This window comes from Leishmania mexicana, chromosome 7 (assembly GCF_000234665.1).
Source record: "Leishmania mexicana MHOM/GT/2001/U1103 complete genome, chromosome 7".
NCBI classification, from domain to species: domain Eukaryota; phylum Euglenozoa; class Kinetoplastea; order Trypanosomatida; family Trypanosomatidae; genus Leishmania; species Leishmania mexicana.
The window spans coordinates 435727-454509 of record NC_018311.1 but is presented as its reverse complement, the minus strand read 5'-3'; the positions used below and the strand labels follow the sequence as shown (position 1 = coordinate 454509).

Sequence of the window (18783 nt, the reverse complement as noted above, 5' to 3'; positions counted from 1 at the left end):
GCGGCGGCACTGGAGGACACTGCACTGGTGAAGCGTTTTCCATCATGCGGGCTTGCCGACTGTGGCGACGCGGTGACGCCATGCCGCGCCGACTGGGCAGGCAGAACACCGGCGGACGATAGAGAAGCGGACAACGAGGTCGACGGCACCGCCGCCGCTGCCGAGCCTGTTGCGGTGACGGGGTTGGCCAAGTTAAAGTTCTTCGGGCAGAAGAGAAACGCAGCCTTCGAGAGGCTGTCGCCGTGGGTGCGGAACACCAGCGACACCGGCGCGTCGCTGCCCTGCGAGGCGCTTGGCTGGTGGCTGTGTCGCTGCTGGCGGCGTAGACTGGCACCCTTCATGCCGACAAGCGTGGGGCAACCCGCTGTGCCGCTAAGTGTGTCTCTGTGCGTGTGAGCGCCGCGCCGGCAAAGACGGCAGCGCTGGCCGCTGCCTCGCTCAGCGGTTGAGGTGCGCGCCTGCACACGCGCTCCACTCAGGAAAAGAGAAGAGAGATGTGGTCGCCGATGCGCTCCTCTTACCGCGTCCCACTTCGCTACCGCGCTGGCTGGATGACGGCAGCGCAGCGAAGGCAGAGGAGGGGGCGGCGGGGATGTCGGGTGACTGATAGAGCGGGAGGGGCAACGACGGCGGCGAAGATTGGTAACGATACGACCACGGCGATACCTGTGCGCTGCAGCAGATATGATGAGGCCTCCCAACAGAGGAGCGCTGGGGGAGGGTATCCTCGAACGCGCGTGGAGGACACACCGGTGCACGCACAGACAAGTGGCTGCGTCACCCTGCGTGCATCAGCCGGGTGGGTGGGGCGAGGACTGCAGCAGGGCAAAGCCCCGCGCCGTGGTCCTCAATGGAGCGTGCAGCAAGATCAGGCGAGGGAGAGAAGAAGAGAGAGCGAAGTGTCAAGACCTTGCCACGACCACTCTCGCTAGATGGACGTGCTCTTCTTCATACAGGAGACATGCAGAAGAGTCGGCGCGCGTGTATGCGTTCATGGGGAGGCGTGAAAGCCGGACGGAAGAGAAGGGCGTTGGAGTGATGGAAGTGGAGTGGAGGGATGAGCGCGGGGCGGCACCGGGTGATGAGTAGACAAAGTGCGATGAGCGTGTGGGTGTGTGGTGTTTCGTGTACCCATGTGTGATCAGCTCACGCAGGGACAGCAAAAGAGTGCGCGCACAGGCCTCGTTGCTTCACGAATAACTCCCCGCATGTGTACACCGCGCACTTGACGAAGAAGTGGCGGCGCTGTAGACGCCGACGCATACTTGAATATCAAAGGCGAGCAGCATCCATCTAACACACAGCACGACTTGCAGAAGGGGGGCAATAGGCATGAAAAAGGGCTGACCGCGGCACTGGCTCTTCCGCTCGCAGAGCATCCACAGCCGCGGGCCTGCACTGCCAAGAAGTGTAAAGGTCTAACGTCTAAACACAAGGACAGAGAAACGAGGTGGTGCCGCGAGAGAGTAAGGGGGGAAGGTAGGCGACACACATGGAGACGTGCTCCCACCTGCAGAGACGCGAGATGGTCCGCGACACTCCTCACGGCCCCTCCCCCTCCCCCTCCACCTCCACCTTCACCGTCACCACCACCCGCCTACCGCGGTCGTGCACAGCTGCCGATTAGTCGGCAGTGTGGCGTCCCTCCCCCCGCCCTTTTCACAGCTGCTGCAGCAGTGCCTCTCGCAGACGCGCGTACTCGTCCTGCTGAGGCTGACGACAGTCAAGCTCGCTATCTTCGCTCGACCGTCGAAGCGCAGCAACAGGGAAGGGCACCTGCTGCCTGAGGGGCGCAGACGGGCGCGCTCTCTCACCATCCAGCGGAGATGCGCGACAGCCTGAGTTCAGCCGCGCCTCAAGTTGCGGGGGGGTGACGGCATCAGCACTAGCGGCCCACTCAGACACTGCAACATCGCTGTCGTAGCTGCACGAATGACGCGGCAGCGTGCGCGAGCAACGGGGAGGTGCAAGCTGCTGCAGCGGTATCGATGCGTTGCCTGCCGTCGCAGCAAGAGCACCTGCTGCTTCGCCTGGAGACACCCCTGGCCTGGCTGCGCAAGAAGCCGGTAGAACAATCGACGGAGATCGAGTGCGTGAGTGGCCACTGCTGAAGCAGCTGCCACTACGGTCGCGATGTGAACCGCAGCCACAATCAGAGTCAAGACAGGGCGCATCCCTCGAGTGAGGTGCAGAGGCAATGGCTTTCGCGGGTGCCCTCTCGGGCTCTGGAAGCGAAGGATGGAGCTCCAGCGCTGCAGCCAGCACAGCTTTCAGTTGATTCACCTCCTGCTGCAGCGTCGTCGTCTCTGCCTGGTGCTGGCGGGCGAGGGCCACTACAGCAGCGTGCATGGTAGCCACTGAGACCACGGCAGTCGGCACCGCCACAGGCTCCGATGAAGAGTTCGAGGCCGTCACGCGCCTTTGCATTGCCTGCGCTACTGCGGCTGAGCCAGCGGACTTCTTGTGAGGCGGTACTTGGCTGCGGTGCGCCAACTCGTGCCCGCAGACTACGCAAAATTGCACCAGAGGTGGCAGCGCGCCAAGCAAGCCGCCTTCTTGTGGCGGGGTTTGGGCCGTGTCCGCAAGGACGGTGCTAGACGAGGGCAGCGCGGGACTGACAGAGAGCACCAGGCACGCCGGTGTGCCACATGAAGTGCACGCGTATTCATCCATGGAGGTCAGCCAGCAGCTACACGCAGGGAATGAGCGACTGTGGCGGGTGCGCGCGTGTTGGCCTGCCGGGGCCCGAGTGCGCCGATGGCCGACGAGAGTGGGGCCAAATGCAGCCAGTAGAAGTGTAAAGCGAGAGAGTCGTGGTGGAGAGGGCGGTGGCAGAGGCCGGGGAGGACAGAGAAGGGGAAGATGAGCAAGCGGCGAACGGTGCTGGCCTCTACATCCATCCATCTGTGGTCTGTGGCGGAACGTCAGAATAAGGAGAGGAGCGAGACCGCGCCACGGACGCACGTGCCATTATGCACGGGCGTGTCTGGGCGTCCTCCTGCCTCGCACGCTCTTCATCCGGTCCGCTAAGCTTATACCCTCGGTGCCCTCATCCCCCCCCACACACACACACAACGGCGAAGGGAGGGGGGGAGACGCCTCACCGTCGTGTCAGGGCCCAGTGCCACCACCACCACCCCCAGACGTGGGGAGGAGATCGGCGATGATGACAGACCGAAAAGAAGACAGAGAAGCGGGTTGGCAACACGAGAGCAAATCGCAAGACGTCCGCACGACGGCGTCATCGAGCACGCACGCACGCATCGCGGTGATGGGGGGAGGGAAGGGAGGAAGGGAGGAGAGCGTCACCGCTGATCCAGTGCTGCGGTGGAGGCGGCGGAGACCTCGTACGAGGAGTCGACGGTGAACGTTTCGGTACGGTCACGACTGCCGGCATGAGAGGGCCTGCCCGCGGAGTGAGCATCATCCGCCTCGCGCACCTGACGCGCATGTCGCTGCTCGCGGTACCGCCGACGATCCCGCAGCCGCCGTTTCTGGTCATCCCCTCCGCCAGCACCCTCCCCGCCCGCCGCGCCGTCCTCGTCTGATTCACGTATAGTTGTGGTGCGCGACGGATCGGGCGACATGGCCGACTGAGACAACCGTGCTGCGTCCGCGCCACTGCTGCTGTCAGCGCTGCTGATGCTGTGCGTGCTGGGCGTAGAGGGCGCGGCAGCTGCTGCCTCTGCGGCTGCCGTTTTCTGTCGCTCTTCCTCTTCGTCTTCGCCCAGCATGAGCCACAGCACCTCTAGGTTGGAGCGGACCGCCTCGATGGCCCCCCTCCGCGCCTCCTCTCTGCTTCGCACGGCAAACAGCAGGCTGGAGGTGCTCAGTGCTGCGCCGAAGCGCCGCCTCAGCCGCAGCCACTCGTGTTGCGTGATGGCCATCGCCATGTTCAGCATGATCATCATGAACATGAGGACGAACGATACGACGAGGACGCTGGCGAAGAAGGCGGTCACGGCATACGGCGTGTCTGCGACCACGTCCCGGGTGGCAAGCAGCGAGTCACCATAGGTGGTGAAGTACAAGCCCATGCTGGCACTGCGGAGGGTGCTGAAGTGTCCGTTTGAGTGCGCCCCGAAGGCGATCACGTAGAAAAAGGCGAAGCCCAGAAAAAGCGGCGACACGCACACGCCGAACAGGAACAGCTTCGGCACCACGTGGATGGAGGCCATGATAGGAAAGTAGAAGGTTGGGAAGAAGCGGAGGTAGCTCAGCAGCAGCACGCACGACATGAGCGCGGCGACGCCGAGTAGTACACTTGTCCACGCGTCGTAGGCGCTCGTCTGCGCCACCTCAATGAACGGCAGCATCGGAGCCAGCAGCAGCACACTGTAGCTCAGCGTGAAGGCGGCTGCAATGATGGCGACCCAGTGCCAGCCGGCTCCCATGGACTGTTGGAGGTGATGTCGCCACGTGGCGCGCACGTCCACGTAGCTGCGCTCTGCGATGCGCTCTGCCAGCTGCGGGGTCAAGGGTGCGTGGAGAGGGGATAGGAACGATGCGTGGGAGGCGACAGCCGACACGGGCGCGCCGCCGGCTCTTCTGTCACCACCCTTGTCGGATCTCGGGTAGTGCCGCGATTTGCATGGGACTGGCGTGCTCGGAAAGGGGCCGCGCTGCAACGACGCCGGTGTGTCGAGCAGTTGAGCCGGACGCCCCCGAAGGAACCGCCGCAGGGCGCCAGGGATCCAAGTGTCAGGGCCAACGCTCGAGTCGACGCCGTGCTGGTGACTCTCGGCACCGTCGCGCAGAGGAAAGAACGATGCTGCACTCTCGCAAGGCCAGCTAGGGAGCACAGAGGCGTCTCCCGCACCCTCTTGTGGAGCACAACGACTGCGCGAGTAGCTGCCTTGATCCTGTGAAGCAATGATGCTGAATGAGGTGTCTAACACCACCGACGGCTGCAGCACCGTCTCCGAGTGGCTGCTTGGTCTCCCAGCGTGATCGTCGCCGTCATGGCGGCTCTCCATGGTCCCGTAATTCGATGGCGTCACCTCTGATGGGCAGATGCTGGCCGACGCAGGTGCGGCCGCTCTGTCAGTCGCCCTCGCGTACCCCTCGATTCGACCGCTGTGGGCTCGACGACTTGAACGGCCGAACGGCAGACGAACAGGCATCCCCCACTCGTACACGGTCGTATTCCTGTTGAGAATAGCAGGCTGCAGCGAGGCGGTATGGGCCGCGAGCGGCCGTACCTTTGATGCGCCGTGCTCGGAGCCGCCCCCGACAGGCGCGTGCGGTGGAGCTTGCTGCAGCTGTCGTGAGAGGAACGCCGCGCGCTCTCGACCCAGTCGACGCTTATACTGAGCGATGCGCTGCAGCGCGCGCAGCTCTAGCACAATCTTGAGCAGGGCCAGCGCGCCCAGTAGCATTGCCATGAGATGCGGCGTCCAGAAGTTGCGTAAGAGCCCCAGCGGCCACACGCGCGTGTTCACATGCAGCTGCGTCTCTACGAGGCCCCCTGGGTGCACCGTGATGTCCTTCACGACGTGCCACTCGAAGACAGCCGACGCCCGAGCAGCAAAGGTCGACTTCAGCCATCCCATCGAGGAGAAGGCGCTTCGGATTTCGAGATTGCCTGCGCTGAGCGCGTTGGCACCGCCGGCCCCCTTTTTCGTATCAGAGCCACCCCCACTGGCCGCTGCGGCAGCAGCGCTGACAAGGTTGTCCACCTCGTATGTCTCGTGCCTCAGCGCCACCTCCAACTGAATGCGACGCACGTTGTCCATGAGGGAAAACTCTGGCACGATGTGCGTCGGCATCCCAGCCGCAGCGGCCGCCTCGCCACCGATGATCGTGGTCGTCTGCGTCAACGCACAGGGACGGTAATAGCGGCCCGATAGATCATCGTACCGGGGCATGCATACCACGGATAGGGCAGCGTCCACCTCCGTGAAAGAACCGCCCGCGGCACTGCCGGGGGGTGCACCCGCATCATTAGCGGACGCGCCCTCGAGCTCAGTGGGTGGGCCGGCGGTGCCGCCCTTTGTGCGCTCGGTGGCGCGGTGCCGTTCCTGCCTTCGTGCCCGACGGAGTAGTCGCACCGCCTCCCTGTGCCTGGCGAATGGGCCAAGCGGGTGGTCAGCGTCGACAGAGAACGTCAGCCACCGGTGCTCGAGGTTCTCGGCGTCCGCCACTGCCTCCTCGACGCTGCCACGGGCATGGCTACCAAGGTTTTCGCCTGCAGTCTCGCCGTTCAGCCAGCGAACCGGCGCGGCGGTCTCCAGCGGAGGCCGCTTCACTCGCTTGTGCTGGGCCCCCTCCCGGCGGGAGTACACATCCACCTCCACCCGCATTAGAACGGGCGCGATGACCGAGACGGGGATGTACGGTGGCGGCAACTCCTCCAAGTTTCCCAACGCAGAAGCGGCGGCTGCTGTGGCCGACTGGGCGCAGCGCCTAGCAGCCGAGGCGGAGTCACTGAACGGACTGGGTGATGCCCCTGCCCGCGCATCCCACAGCAACGGCGGCCTCCAGTCCGCCGAACCACGCCGCCACCACCACCATTGCCCCCTCGCCATGCTGGTACCTCCGCCGTCATCGACTACGCTACTCATGCGCTCGATACCTGTCTCACACAGACTCGTCGGGTTGGCGCTGTTGTAGCGGTATTTCATTTCACTGGAGGACGTGTTCGTCAAGTTGTAGTACACCTGCACGTAGCGCTCGATGGACGCGTAGAGGTTCTCCATCCACTCCGTCGGCGCCGAAACAATGTCGCCCTGGTCCTTGCTGAAGTAAGCGTCGTCGCCCATGAAGTGCTTCGTAATCGCCATCCGCATCGCTTCGTTTGCGCAGGCCAGCGGAAGCTGATACCAGGTCACGTGCGCCAGCAGCAGGATGCAGAGTAGGACGCTGGTCGTCAGCTGCCACGGGAACCGGCCATCGCGACGCAGTTTTCGGCAGGGGCTCGAGAAGAAGTCCTCCGTGAGGAGACGGCGCCGCAGCTCAGCTACGTCGCTGAGCCCAACGTCGAAACCTTCGCACGGGCCCGGCGCAGCTGTGTCACCTGCAACGCGAGAATGACGCTGATTGTGCTCAGCATCAGCCGTATGCGTCGCTGCCTCCGCTGCTACCCATGAACCCCTCGCGGCACGCAGAGTTACGGCGTCACTCACAGTGGAGGAGTGTGACGATGACGTTGGTGGCACCCCAAGAGGACGAGCATCGGGGCACATCGCCGGGGTCTGCCTTCCAGGATCTGAGCTGTGCGGCATGGCGGCGGCGGAGTCAACACGGTCTTTATGAGCACCATCGTCGTCCCTAGCAACGAGGTCACCACCTACTCCGTGGTGCGGTTGCACGGATGGGAAGCACTGCTGCCTCGCGCGGCAGCCCTGTGCCGACGGCGGGCTCCGCTGCGAGGTGGACAGCGATAACTGCCGCGTCTTTGACGGGTGGTGTTGGGGCGTGGTGAGGCTCCGGGCAGCACCGCACAGATGCATCGAGGTTGTCGCGGACGAAGTGGAGGAGTCCAAAAGGGAGAGAGGTCCGCGCCCGATCGCCCCTGTCGCTGTGCTAGTCATCGCCGTCAGGGCCTCCCCGGACCCGGTAGTGGTGGCGGCAGCCATGGGGGCGGCATGATTGGGGCTTCGCCTCATGCGGCGCTGGCCGCTGCCGCCTCCGCCGCCCTTGCTGCCCGTTGAAAAGTCGGAGTAGGACGAGGATTGGCGACTGGCTGCTGCAGCGGGGGCAGTCGGCGAGGCCCCAAACGGCGGCGTCAGCACGAAGGGCTGACCAGCGATTTCGGAGCGTAGCGAGCGGGCGAGCTGCGCCACCTCCTCGTCGATCTGCCACGTGTCGAGGCGCGGGTCACCACCACCGCCGAGCTCGGTGTAGCAGTGAGGAGAGCCGGCAGACGCTGACGCCACTCGCGCTCTGCTAAGCGAGGGCGACGTGGCAAGGACCACCTCCGACTGTGAAGCCGCTCCAGACGTCACGCGACAGGACGCGGTTGACATAGAAGTTGCGGTGATGTCGTCACCGGACGCCTGCGACGGGCGCCGCCGATGCAGCGTTGGCCGACGTCCATCGGTGGGTAAGCTGCCCACTGAGGAAACCATGAGCGGTGATGAGGGCTGTGGCGGCGAAGCAGCAGCGTGAGATGACAGTGGCAGCTCAGAGGAGCCAGTGGCGCGCCTGCTGAGCCGGGCAGACTGGTGCGACTGCGGATATGCGTGCGGAGTGGGAACGGGTATCGAAAGAAGCGGCAGTGCTGTAGGCAGCGGCTGCTGTGAGTGCTGTCGTCGCCGCTGAGAGCGCTGCTGCGCCGGCAGCCACTCTGGGGGCCTTGACTCCGGTGCGCTAGCGCAGTCTGCGAGGGATGACGCGGATCGCTCCTTCGCGGCCTCGTCTGCCGTCCGCAAACGCCATGAGCTGCCAGCCTCCGTATTCGCCACGTCAGGAGCTGGGGCCGCGGCAGCGGGGGAGGCGATCGGCACGCACGGTGGCTCCCCCCCTCCGTCCGCGCCCACGCTGCCAGCGCCGGTGGTGGCGGTCGTTGTGAGCGCGTTGTCTGCACGGACAGGTGGTTCTGGTGCAACACTTTCCTCATCCCGTGATCGAGCGTTCCATAACGCCAAGAGGGGAAGGGCATGCGGCTCCGGCACGACTGATGCAGAAAGCATATTGACGACTGGCGTGGCGAGCGCGCTGGGCTGCGTTGTCGCGAGCCCCGCTGCGAGCGGCTCCAGCGTAGACGCCCCGGAGCGCAGCGGTGTGCTGCTGTCAGTGTACGTGCACGATCCACGCGAAGAGGCCGCCGACGATCCGGACGACGGTGAAAGGGCGGATTGGCGCAGCATGGCCACTTCCTCTTCAGATGATCAACTCCTTGTGCAGCTGTTCTTGGAGGACGAGAAATCAAGGGATGGTCTCCGACTTTGCTAGTGTGCACCTGCACGCAGAGGGACGGGAAGACAGTGCGCCCAGTTGTGGGGGGGGGGGGGGGGGCGAAGTGCCAGGTGTGGCGGGATACTGCGATAGAAGGAAGATTAGAGGCGGTGGGCAGCAGCAGCAGCGGCGGCAGAAGTGCATCAGCTCGCCATCAAGAGAGAGAGACCACACGTGCGCGCGAAGCCGACTTCTGCTTGCGTTTTCTCTGGCGGGCGCCTGCGTGTCTGTGTCTGTGTGCCTGCGTGCGTCTCGCACGGGGAAGGGTGACGCAGACGCAGACGGAAGACGAGGCAGGCGTTGGACAGGGGGGAGGGGGGAGGGGGAGGGGAGACGCCAGCGGTGGTGGGGCTGCACAAGCGCTCGCATGCGAGTGTCCCTCTCTCGCCACATACAGCGATAGAGAGAGACACAAACTGCACTGTTACTTGTCCTCCGTGAAGTAGTCGCAGTCGCAGGGATCACTGAGAGGGTGCAGTAGTCCTGGAGGGGCCCGGAGGGAGTACATGTTCGTGGACATGTGCACGGCAGGGAAGGACAGGGAAGAGCAGCGCGTCCTCAAGCTCCGTTCAAGTCGTGAGTGTGCTCCCTCTTTCGAAAACTCGCGCTTTCCCGCCAACCCAGGTTGAACGCACTCGGGGTTCAGCCACCAGACTCCCCGAGAAAAGCCACGGAGTCCGGTATCCTCCCCCTCCCTCCATGCCTCCCCCGGCGCGCACACACACACACATCCCCCTCTCTCACCGCCACGCCTGTGGATGTGGTGCGCGTGCAACACTCGCTTGCTTCCCTCACAGATAGAGAGATACGCTTTGATCTGGTTCTCTGGCGGGGTTTGGGGGGAGGGGGTTGACGGCTTCAGGATGGCGTCCGTATTTGGAGAGACTCATGGATATGGAAAGAAACCGGCAAGAGACGGAAGCGCAGAGCCCGTCAGTGCAACAGAAAAACATAATGGCCCCGAAGGTACACACACACACACAGACACAGAGACAGAGACAGAGACAGAGACAAGGAATAGGCGATACAGGCGCACACACACACACACACGACATACACATACAGGCATAAAATAGATGTAAAGGATTGCAGCACAGCCGGTTGACATCGCTCAACCCTCGCGCTTCTCGTACGTGTCCACCCTATTTTGTTTTTCTTGCATTGCCACGACACCCCCATTGCTCACGTCGATTTCTCATGCATTGGCGTCATCCTCTGGCTGTGCACCTCGCCCGTCATACTCCCCCTCCCCCTCTTCCTCCTCGCCTACGCCTTGCATGCCGCTCTCGCTCGCTTCCTTCGCGCACACGCGAAGGCCTGCACAACGGCCATTCTCGCCCCATCAGCGAACACGACAACGAATACATATATAAAGAGAGAGAGAGAGGGAAGCACCGCGAGGACAGCAGAGAAGCACATCGGCCCCGTGTGCGTCAACGTACACACAGAGAGGGGAGAGGGGGAGAGAGACATCAAAAGAGGTCAGAGCATATCAAGCGAAACCACAACAGACGAAGAGAGAATAAGAGCGAAAACGCGATGGCTTAGCCGCTTTTCGGTTGCGCCAGACTGCTGGAGGTGGCAGGTGGCAGGTGGGAGGTGGGAGGTGGGGGAGACCAACAGCTGAAGAGCTCCACAACAGCAGGAAAGGGTAAATGACGTCAGCACCACCACCCAAAATGCACACAGACGACACGAAAAATAAAAAAAACGAAGCGAAACAGCGCGCGGGCAAAACGAGGCGGTGTGGAGGGCGAAACCAAGTAGACACAAGCGCGGGAAAGTGTACATTGGGGGAGTGGCAGAGGCAGAGGGATGGGGTGTGGTGGGGTGGGGTGGGGAAGACGCGGAGAGAGGAAAAAGGTTGGAGAGGGTTGGAACCAGCCGTGGTCGAGGTGTGAGGCCCACCAAGACACCAAACAAAGAAAACACAAGTAAGACCTTACAACGACGGAGAGGGTAAGTGAGAGTGAGACCAGGCGCACCTGCAAGCACCCAGGAGACAGAAGAGGAGGGGAGAGGAGAGCATATCGAATCAGCATCAGTAGTCGCTACTCAAACAACAGGACGACGAGTCCACATCACGCCACACGGAGAGAAAGACGAGCCAGAAAGCATCACTTAGCGCTGTCCATCACCGCGAGAGAGGAGTGGGACACCAGCCGTAACCAAGAAAAAAAGAAAACAAAGAAAAAGATTGAGCAGGGGCGCACACGCACGCGCGAAGTGCAACGCGCACTCTCTCCGTGCTCCCTTCATCGTATTGCTCATCGTTGAGGGGAGAAAAATGAGGCGTACGTGTGCGGGTGCGTGTGCGTGCGTGGGGGGTGGAGGGCACACGCCTTGGGCCGTTCCCTCCTCACTCTCTCTCTTCCGCTGCACAGCCTCGGGCAAAGCGCCAGTCATCGTGCCAAACGGCGAAGGGAACAGCGCCAAGAGCCAAGAATAAAAAGAAAGCAACGATGTGCACGCACGCAGACACAGGTAAGCGGCGCAACAGACCTCGAAGCGCAGAGCGAGAGAGATCAAAGTTGGTTGGGAGAGGCGATGTCCACCATCCGCACCACCACCCCTCCCCTTCAACCTATAGCTTGGCGCGCGCTCTCGCTCACATATCCTCTGGCCTCCCTACACCACCATCCCCCTACACGGGACAAGCGACAACACGGAGAAGGTGAGCCGAAGAAGCACAAAGACATTCACATCCCTTTCGAGCGGGTAAGAGTGACGGAGGCGTCCAGGATGGCGGCGCAGCCACCTGGCACCCGTTTCCCGCGTCGTCCTCAGCGTGTCGGCTCTCATCCTCGCCCTTTCTGTTTTCTGGCGCTCCGCTTCGTGCACACACACACAAATTCCCCCCCCCCTTCTGCAGCACTTCACCTCGGCGACCCACTTTGCCACAAAGAGCTGCCCCCTCCCCCTCCTGCACGCCAGTGAGGGACATGAACGTCTTGTGCAAGACACACGCAAAGACTGATACGCACACACGGGCAGCACACACACACACCGACATACATGTATACTTACGTGAACACAGAAGGGGGCGAGGGGGGAAGGGGAGGCGGAGGCATACATGTATAGGATACATGTATATAGACAGGTCCCGTTCGTGCCGTGTCAACGTATTCCTCAACAAAGGAAGCACACAGAAAAAAATAAAATAAAACGAAAACATCAAAGGAAAATGATTGGCCATGATAAGAACATCACCACACAAAACCATGTAAGGAGGCAAACACCCGCGCCCGTCGTGCCGCTGCGCGGTGATGTGCAACTCTGCGCTCTTGATGCGCCAGCACGGCGTCGATCCCGTTTCCGCTCTCCCTCACCCTTCCACACGCTCGAGGGGAGGGGGGGATCTCGCTTGCGTGTCTGTGCGCCAGTGCCACTAGTTTACATATTACGAATTGCATCGCTGATCTGCGTCGTGTCTGGCGAGGAGTGACTCTCGCCCTGTGTCAGCATCGCCGGGTTCCAGTCCACGCAGAACCAAGGATGCGCGATCACGTCGTCTAAGGAGATGCGCTCCTGTGGGTCGACCGTCAGCATGCGTGAAATCAAGTCGCGCGCGTCGGCGCTAAAGTGACGCGCCATGCGGAACTCGCCGCGCTCGATCTTCGTAAAGAGCGCGTTCACGTTCTCGTCGTCGAACGGTAAGTAGCCGGCCATCATGACAAACAACACCACACCGCAGCTCCAGATGTCCGCCTTGAGACCGTCGTAGCCCTGCTCCTTCAGCACCTCCGGGGCAACATAATTTGGCGTGCCGCACACCGTCTGCAGCATTGTGCCGCCGCTCACGCTCGAGCGCTGCAGGTTGCTCAGACCAAAGTCGGAAATTTTCAGCGTGTCGTTCGCATCTAGCAGCAGGTTCTCTGGCTTCAAGTCACGGTGAGCAATGCCCTGGCGGTGGCAGTAGTTGATGCCACAGATGAGCTGGTGGAAGTAGTACCGCGCCGTCGGCTCATCGAAGCGCTTCGCGCTGGCGATCTTCTCGAACAGCTCACCGCCCGTTACGAGCTCTAGCACCAGGTATATGTGGTGGCTCGTCTGCATCACCTCGTGCAGCTCAATAATGTTTGGCTGGCGTAGCATCTTCATGACGGCGATCTCGCGCTTCAGCTGCTCCTCCATGCGCTCCCGCACGAGCTGCTCCTTGTCAATCACCTTGATGGCCCATTCCTTACCAGTCTCCGTGTCACGCGCGATCTTGACCTTGGAGAAGTTGCCAGTACCGAGTGTGCGACCTAGCTCGTACTTGCCGAGGCGTTTGGGGGCACCCATGACGACGACGTGGTGGGTATCGGTGGGAGATAGATCGAGGGAGCAGGAGGGACAGTGAAGGAGAAGGGCGGGAAGGGAGAAAGCCGTGCCGGGATGTGCTGCTGTGTGCTGGTGGACGCGCAAAAGAAAAGGAAGAGAAAGATACAGGCGGCAGCGTCGCACGGCGTGCGTGTGTGCGTGCGTGTGAGGGGGGGATGAGAGTGGGAGGAGTGGGTGTACGGACGATGTAAGCTGTGACTCGCAGCTTCTAGAACAGAAAGACCCTCTGGAACAGGTAGCCATATCATCAGTGGATAGGATGTGGGGCAGGTCGGGAAGGAGGGAAATGGGGTACATGCTGAGGATGATAAGGATGAGCACCTGCACAGCTTCTTCGAGGTGCAGCTTCGGCCTTATGTGTTCCGTGTTGTGTCCGTTGGCTCTGCTTATCGGGGTGGCTTGTCCCCGCACGCCTCGCCGAAAAGGTGCACCTTCACTGGTGGTGATGTGCACGCGTGCCTGGGCGCGTGTGGCGGTGTCACCTTTCTGTTGTTGTTCTCTCCTCCACTAAGCATAGAGGGATTGACGACTGGCGCGCCTCACCGTAAAAGCATGTCGTGTGTGGGGGGAGGGGGGGCCAGCACCCCATCATCTACGGTTCGCCCTCTTGGGTTTCCGAATCTCCGCGGGGTGGTGAAGAAGAGCGATATTGGGGGTCGCTCACACGCCGCTGGGCCTTGTACAGACTGAGCAAGTGGCCGCCGTCGAGAATACACGTCATGCCGTCTCCTTAGGGTCCAGGGACAGGACCGCGATGTGTGCGCTCTCATGATCCAACAACCCACCCCCTCCTTGTCTGCATGGCCTCTTGGGTCTACCCTCTCCTCTGCTCGCACAGCATGGCAGCTGCACAGCCCATACCCCTCTGGCTCCGTGCAGTCTCTCCTCCCCTCTTCTCTCTTTCTGTAGACGATACGCCAGGTGAACAGAGCGAGTGTTGAGGCGCACCACTTCACCCGTCACCACCCCGACAGAGACCGCCACCGTCAAACATGTCGGGTGCACCGAGGTCCGGCAACAGGCGAATGCAAGCGTCGTCTTGCATTGCTTGAGAGGCGCAGGGCGAACTAGGCAGCAGAGGAACTAAACGGGCCGAAGAAGATCCTGGCAGCCCCTCTCCGAGCCGAGGAGCAGCACCAGCCGCAACAACAGCCCTCAAAGAACTCTGAAGACAGGGCTGCCCTGCGGGTGGCCCTGAGAGAGACAGGACAGGATAATTAGATGCTCACAGGGGTGGTAGCTTGCCACGCGGGAAGACAACACGCCACGGCGCTGCATTTTCCCCTGCTAGAGTGCGCATGCCGACGCTGCGCCATTGCCCTGATGATGTGCATGACGCGCACGACGAGGGTGAGCACAGCCAATACACTGTCTCCGGAAACTTTCCGGTGTAGAGGGGGAAGGAACACTTCTTTGTTGTCGGCCTCTTGGGGAGGGGGTCCCCTCACGCACACACACACACACACCGCACCTGTGGCCGGGCTGCAGCGCTCGGGCTAGAAGGCACGGAGATACCGAGAGTGTGGAATTCGAGGCCGCGGTGCCACAGCAGAAAGACGAGTGTCGAGAGAGGAGTGGGTGGACGGAATGCGTGCGAGTACACCGGGGAGAGTGCGAGTCATTAGCCGACGCATAGGCAGCAGCGGGGGGAGGCGCACATCTTTCTCATCTCCACCAGCTCCCTTCACGCTTCACCGAAGACCCGACATAGGAGCGTGCATCCCTTCCTTCACACCCCGACTATGCCGCTTCCACACTCTTCCAGTCCGCCGCCACCGCCCTCTCCCGGGAGGCGCGATAAACTAGATAGCTATCAGAGACGCCTTCCACAGCAATACAGGCCCCATTCAAGGATTGCCAGCGCTGACCTGCCCTCGACGATAACGCCGCGACGGGGAAGCCCATGACCGATTCACACTATTCTTTTCCTTCGCTCAGCCTGGCGTCCTGCCACGAACAAGTCAACACCTAATATGCGCATGCAGCTACACTCCACCAACCTCTGTCGCACCACGGCCGAGTCCTGGTCGTGGAGGACAAACCGCTCCGCCGTCGAGTCGGGGCCATGCGTCTCACCGCCTCTGCTTGGCCCGCCTCGTCCCTTCTCACAAGTGCTCCGTCATCAGCGCCAGACCGACTCGGGTGGACTGCACGCCTGGATCCAGGCGGGTCGCGTCCAGGGTCCTGCCCCAGGGCAGGCGGCGTCTGTCGCGCGGGTAATAGGGGGTGTGGTTCTGGTGCATGCCGCATGCGCTCGAGGAGGAAGCCCGCCAGCCTCAGGCCAGGGCCCTCAGACACCCCCGCCTGCACGCCGTGCTTCGCCTTCGGTCGCCTCCAGCCGCAGCATACCATAATGTGGTGTGGAGACTCTCCACAGCGGAGCCTGAAGAACGCCGTGGTGCCCTTCACGGCTCTCTCGTCATGTTTTCCGCATCCGTGCCGCATCAGCCCACCCGGCTGGATGCAGGAGATGCCGCACATGTCGCACACACGCACTGTGGCGCTGATCGGCGTGCATCTCTTCGCGCCGTTCTCGGTCATGGCTCGCGCGCTCCCGCCCGCTGCACGCCTTGCTCGGATGTGATACACCATGCCAGCTATGCTATGCAGCGCCTGCACACAGTGCTCGCATTTTCGGATCCTCGGGCCTGCCCCAGGGCGACGCTGCTGCCTGGGGAGGAATCTCTGTCATCATCCTCCATTTCCGTCGATGTCACGGGGGGGGGGGGGCGCCCGGGTGGGTCGCCCGCATGTGCCGGGACACGTAGGGCGCTGCCGTGAGTCTGTGGCAGCAGGGGCATTCCGTCTTCTGAGCCCGCACGCCTTTGGCAGGAGCGGGCGTGTCGAGTAGACGGGCCTCGCGGATAGGCGACTTGTGCGTGCGCACAAACAACCCATGGCGCCATGTAATGGCTTGATCGCCGACACGATTCGTAGTGAGCGGGTACACATCTAATCCTGAGCGCACGTCTCCTCAGCACCGCGCCAGCCCACACACGCGTCCGTCAACACAACGAGACCGCAGCCGCGCCCAAGGGCCGGCTGCAGGCCGCTTGGCCTCCCCCACACAGCCACACCCACACCCACACACACGCACACGCACACGCACACCCACACAAGGTGGGGGTGTTGGACCCTAACATCACGCACGCTGAGTGGCGGTAGCCCGGCATTATCATGGCGTGTGCAGAATGAAGATGCGCATCGAACAGGCGCGCCGAAACGCAGAGAGAAAGAAGGGGAAAAAGGCCGCGCAGTGACCCCCGACAGCTCCTACGCACGAGGAAAGCAAGCAGCAATGAGGAATATATATATATATGTATATGCGTGTGTGTGTGTGAAAGGAAGGGCGATACAGACCCCGAGGCGGACGCACCGGGGGGGGGGGCAGGAGAAGCCTCTGATGTAGCACAACGATTCGCGGACTCTGCGGCGTGGAGCAAGGAGGGAATGGAGGCCACGCGCATCGCTGAGGGTCACCAGAAACTCCACACGCGGGCGCGAGCGCACATGTATACACAACGAAAGAAGCATCCGCGTAGGTAGCGCATCCGTCCCTCCCCGCTCCCTCCCATCACCCCCCCCCACCTGCTCAGCCTTTTGCTATCTGCGTCAGCGTGTGGGCGTGGGCGCTACATGACGAGACAACACTTCGTTTGCTTGTTGGCGCTGGTAGCCTTATGCCTGGCATTCCTTGAACCCCTCCCATTCGCCCCCTCACTCCGGCGCTGTCTTTCGGTTGAGCCAGCGGGCCCCGCATTCATCTGGAAACCGCCAGCGTTGCGACCGAAACTGCCGCGCCCGTTCCAGGACGACGACGCCCCACGGTCTTGTGAGCCGTTCCTTGTATCATTTAACGGGATGGAAGACATGCCTGGCCTCCCGTAGTTCTTGGGGCCGCCCTTTGGCGCTGAGGGACCGGCAACGCCGGTGCGAGTCCCGTTCGCGCCCCTGTCCGCCAGACGAAGGCCATTGTGGCCGACACCCACTCCCTTGTCTTCTCCGCTGCCTTCATTAAGGCCGCCTCTTGAGAGGTTTGACACCGCGTCGGTTGTGGACGACACCGTCACGTCCGGTGCCTCAGAGTTGACGGGCAACGAAGAGTTGTTCACCGTCTCTGAGAATTCCGTCGACGAACTCTCTATATCGGGCACCACCATGCCAGGCTTGGGGTGAGAAACCTTGTACGTGGCCTTGACAGTTTTGCGATTAGCGTTGATCGTGTCGAGCGCCAGCGGCGGCACTTTGGCCATCGGGAGTCCGTTATGGCGTTTCACCTCGCTCGAAAGTTTGGCCCGCTCCTTTGACACGCCACGGGAGGAGTCAAAGTCGGCTCTGGCGCCGACGGGGTCGCTGCCCATGTTGCCCATGGTGGTTAAGCGAACAGCCTCACCGGTCTGCTGCGTTGCTGTGGTGCCGCTCGCCAGAGCCTCTCCTTGGGTCGGCGCACGCGATGCGGCCCATGGCGCATGGTTCTGATGTTGCAGCGTATCCCCATTCAATGTCACGGCGTTGAAGAGGAAATCAAAGCCGGGCTTGGAAGCCTGTCCGCCATAGTTGCCTTTCCCCGCGCCGCCAGGCACAATGTAATCTGGCGCGGCGTCCTCCACCACGAAGTCAACAGGGGAGTCGCCGTCCGTGGGCTCATCATCGCCGGCGCCACGATTCCCAGCACCGATCCAGCCGCCGCTCCGCATCTGCCGCTGCTGCGTCTGCAGGGTCTTGTAGTAGGCGCGATTGGCAGGGGTCATGGGGCTAAGCACGTCGGAAACTTCTTGGATGCTGAGTCTGGCAGAGCAGTCACCGGAAACCGTCATAGTGGTGCGCGACGGTGACAGCATCGCTGAAGAAGTCCAGTGGTGTGGGTTCCCTGACGAGAATCCTTTTTCGCCCCACATGCCGAGTGGCTTGTATTGGGACGCCGGCCCTCGTGCACCGGAGCGCGACACAACCTTGATTCGGCTAGGTGCATTCCCTCCCGTCACACTGCTGTTACGGCGACTGCTGCCGTTAACTTTGACGCCGGAGCTGCGCTCTTTCGAAGACTCCGTCGCGTCATGAGGCGCGCCCGCGTTGATGCCATCCTTTACGATCCGGCGTCGCTGCGCTCCTGCCTTCAGTGTTGACTCGCCCGTAGATGGCAGCCTCTGCGCCCCACCCGTGGCATTGTTGTTGGCAAGGGTAGCCTTAGACAGCACTGGTGCACGCACGCGCTGCCGCTGCACCGAGTGCTGGGATAGGGCCGCTCTCGCAGCGTTGCCGTCGCCCGCGCCGCCAACGCGACCGCTATCGCGCGCCTCCATGCGCTGCAGCAATGAGACAGTAGCGGCCTTGGGGACTACGAATACGGGGCGCTCCAAGAGCTCTGTCTGCTGAGATGAGCTCTGCGTGCGCTCCAGGCGCTGAGCAGCCGTGGGAAGGTCCTGGCTGCTGCCGTTCGAGCCCACCCTCGCCCCCGCGTTCGTGAACGCCTGAGGTACGGTCTGTCGACTACGCTGCACCGACGACGCCATCACAGCCGGGGGCAAGGTCGTGCACGTTCAGCCACGTCCTTGATAGATT

At 62.3% G+C, this 18783-nt stretch overlaps 3 protein-coding genes across 3 annotated transcripts; all 3 read right to left on the bottom strand.

Annotated features, from left to right (window-relative positions):
- Positions 1–3305: 3305 nt before the first annotated feature.
- Positions 3306–8810, bottom strand: LMXM_07_0910 (conserved hypothetical protein; the record flags this gene model as incomplete). The annotated part of the gene is made up of 1 exon (XM_003872193.1): positions 3306–8810. One exon carries the CDS (start codon positions 8808–8810, stop codon positions 3306–3308), a length of 5505 nt encoding a protein of 1834 aa, XP_003872242.1.
- Positions 8811–12291: 3481 nt separating this feature from the next.
- LMXM_07_0900 (putative protein kinase) lies at positions 12292–13182 on the bottom strand (the record flags this gene model as incomplete). Its single annotated transcript, XM_003872192.1, has 1 exon — positions 12292–13182. One exon carries the CDS (start codon positions 13180–13182, stop codon positions 12292–12294), a length of 891 nt encoding a protein of 296 aa, XP_003872241.1.
- A 3671-nt stretch (positions 13183–16853) lies between these two features.
- On the bottom strand, positions 16854–18734 carry LMXM_07_0890 (hypothetical protein, unknown function; the record flags this gene model as incomplete). Its single annotated transcript, XM_003872191.1, has 1 exon — positions 16854–18734. The coding sequence occupies one exon, from the start codon at positions 18732–18734 to the stop codon at positions 16854–16856; it is 1881 nt and encodes a 626-aa protein (XP_003872240.1).
- Positions 18735–18783: the final 49 nt, after the last annotated feature.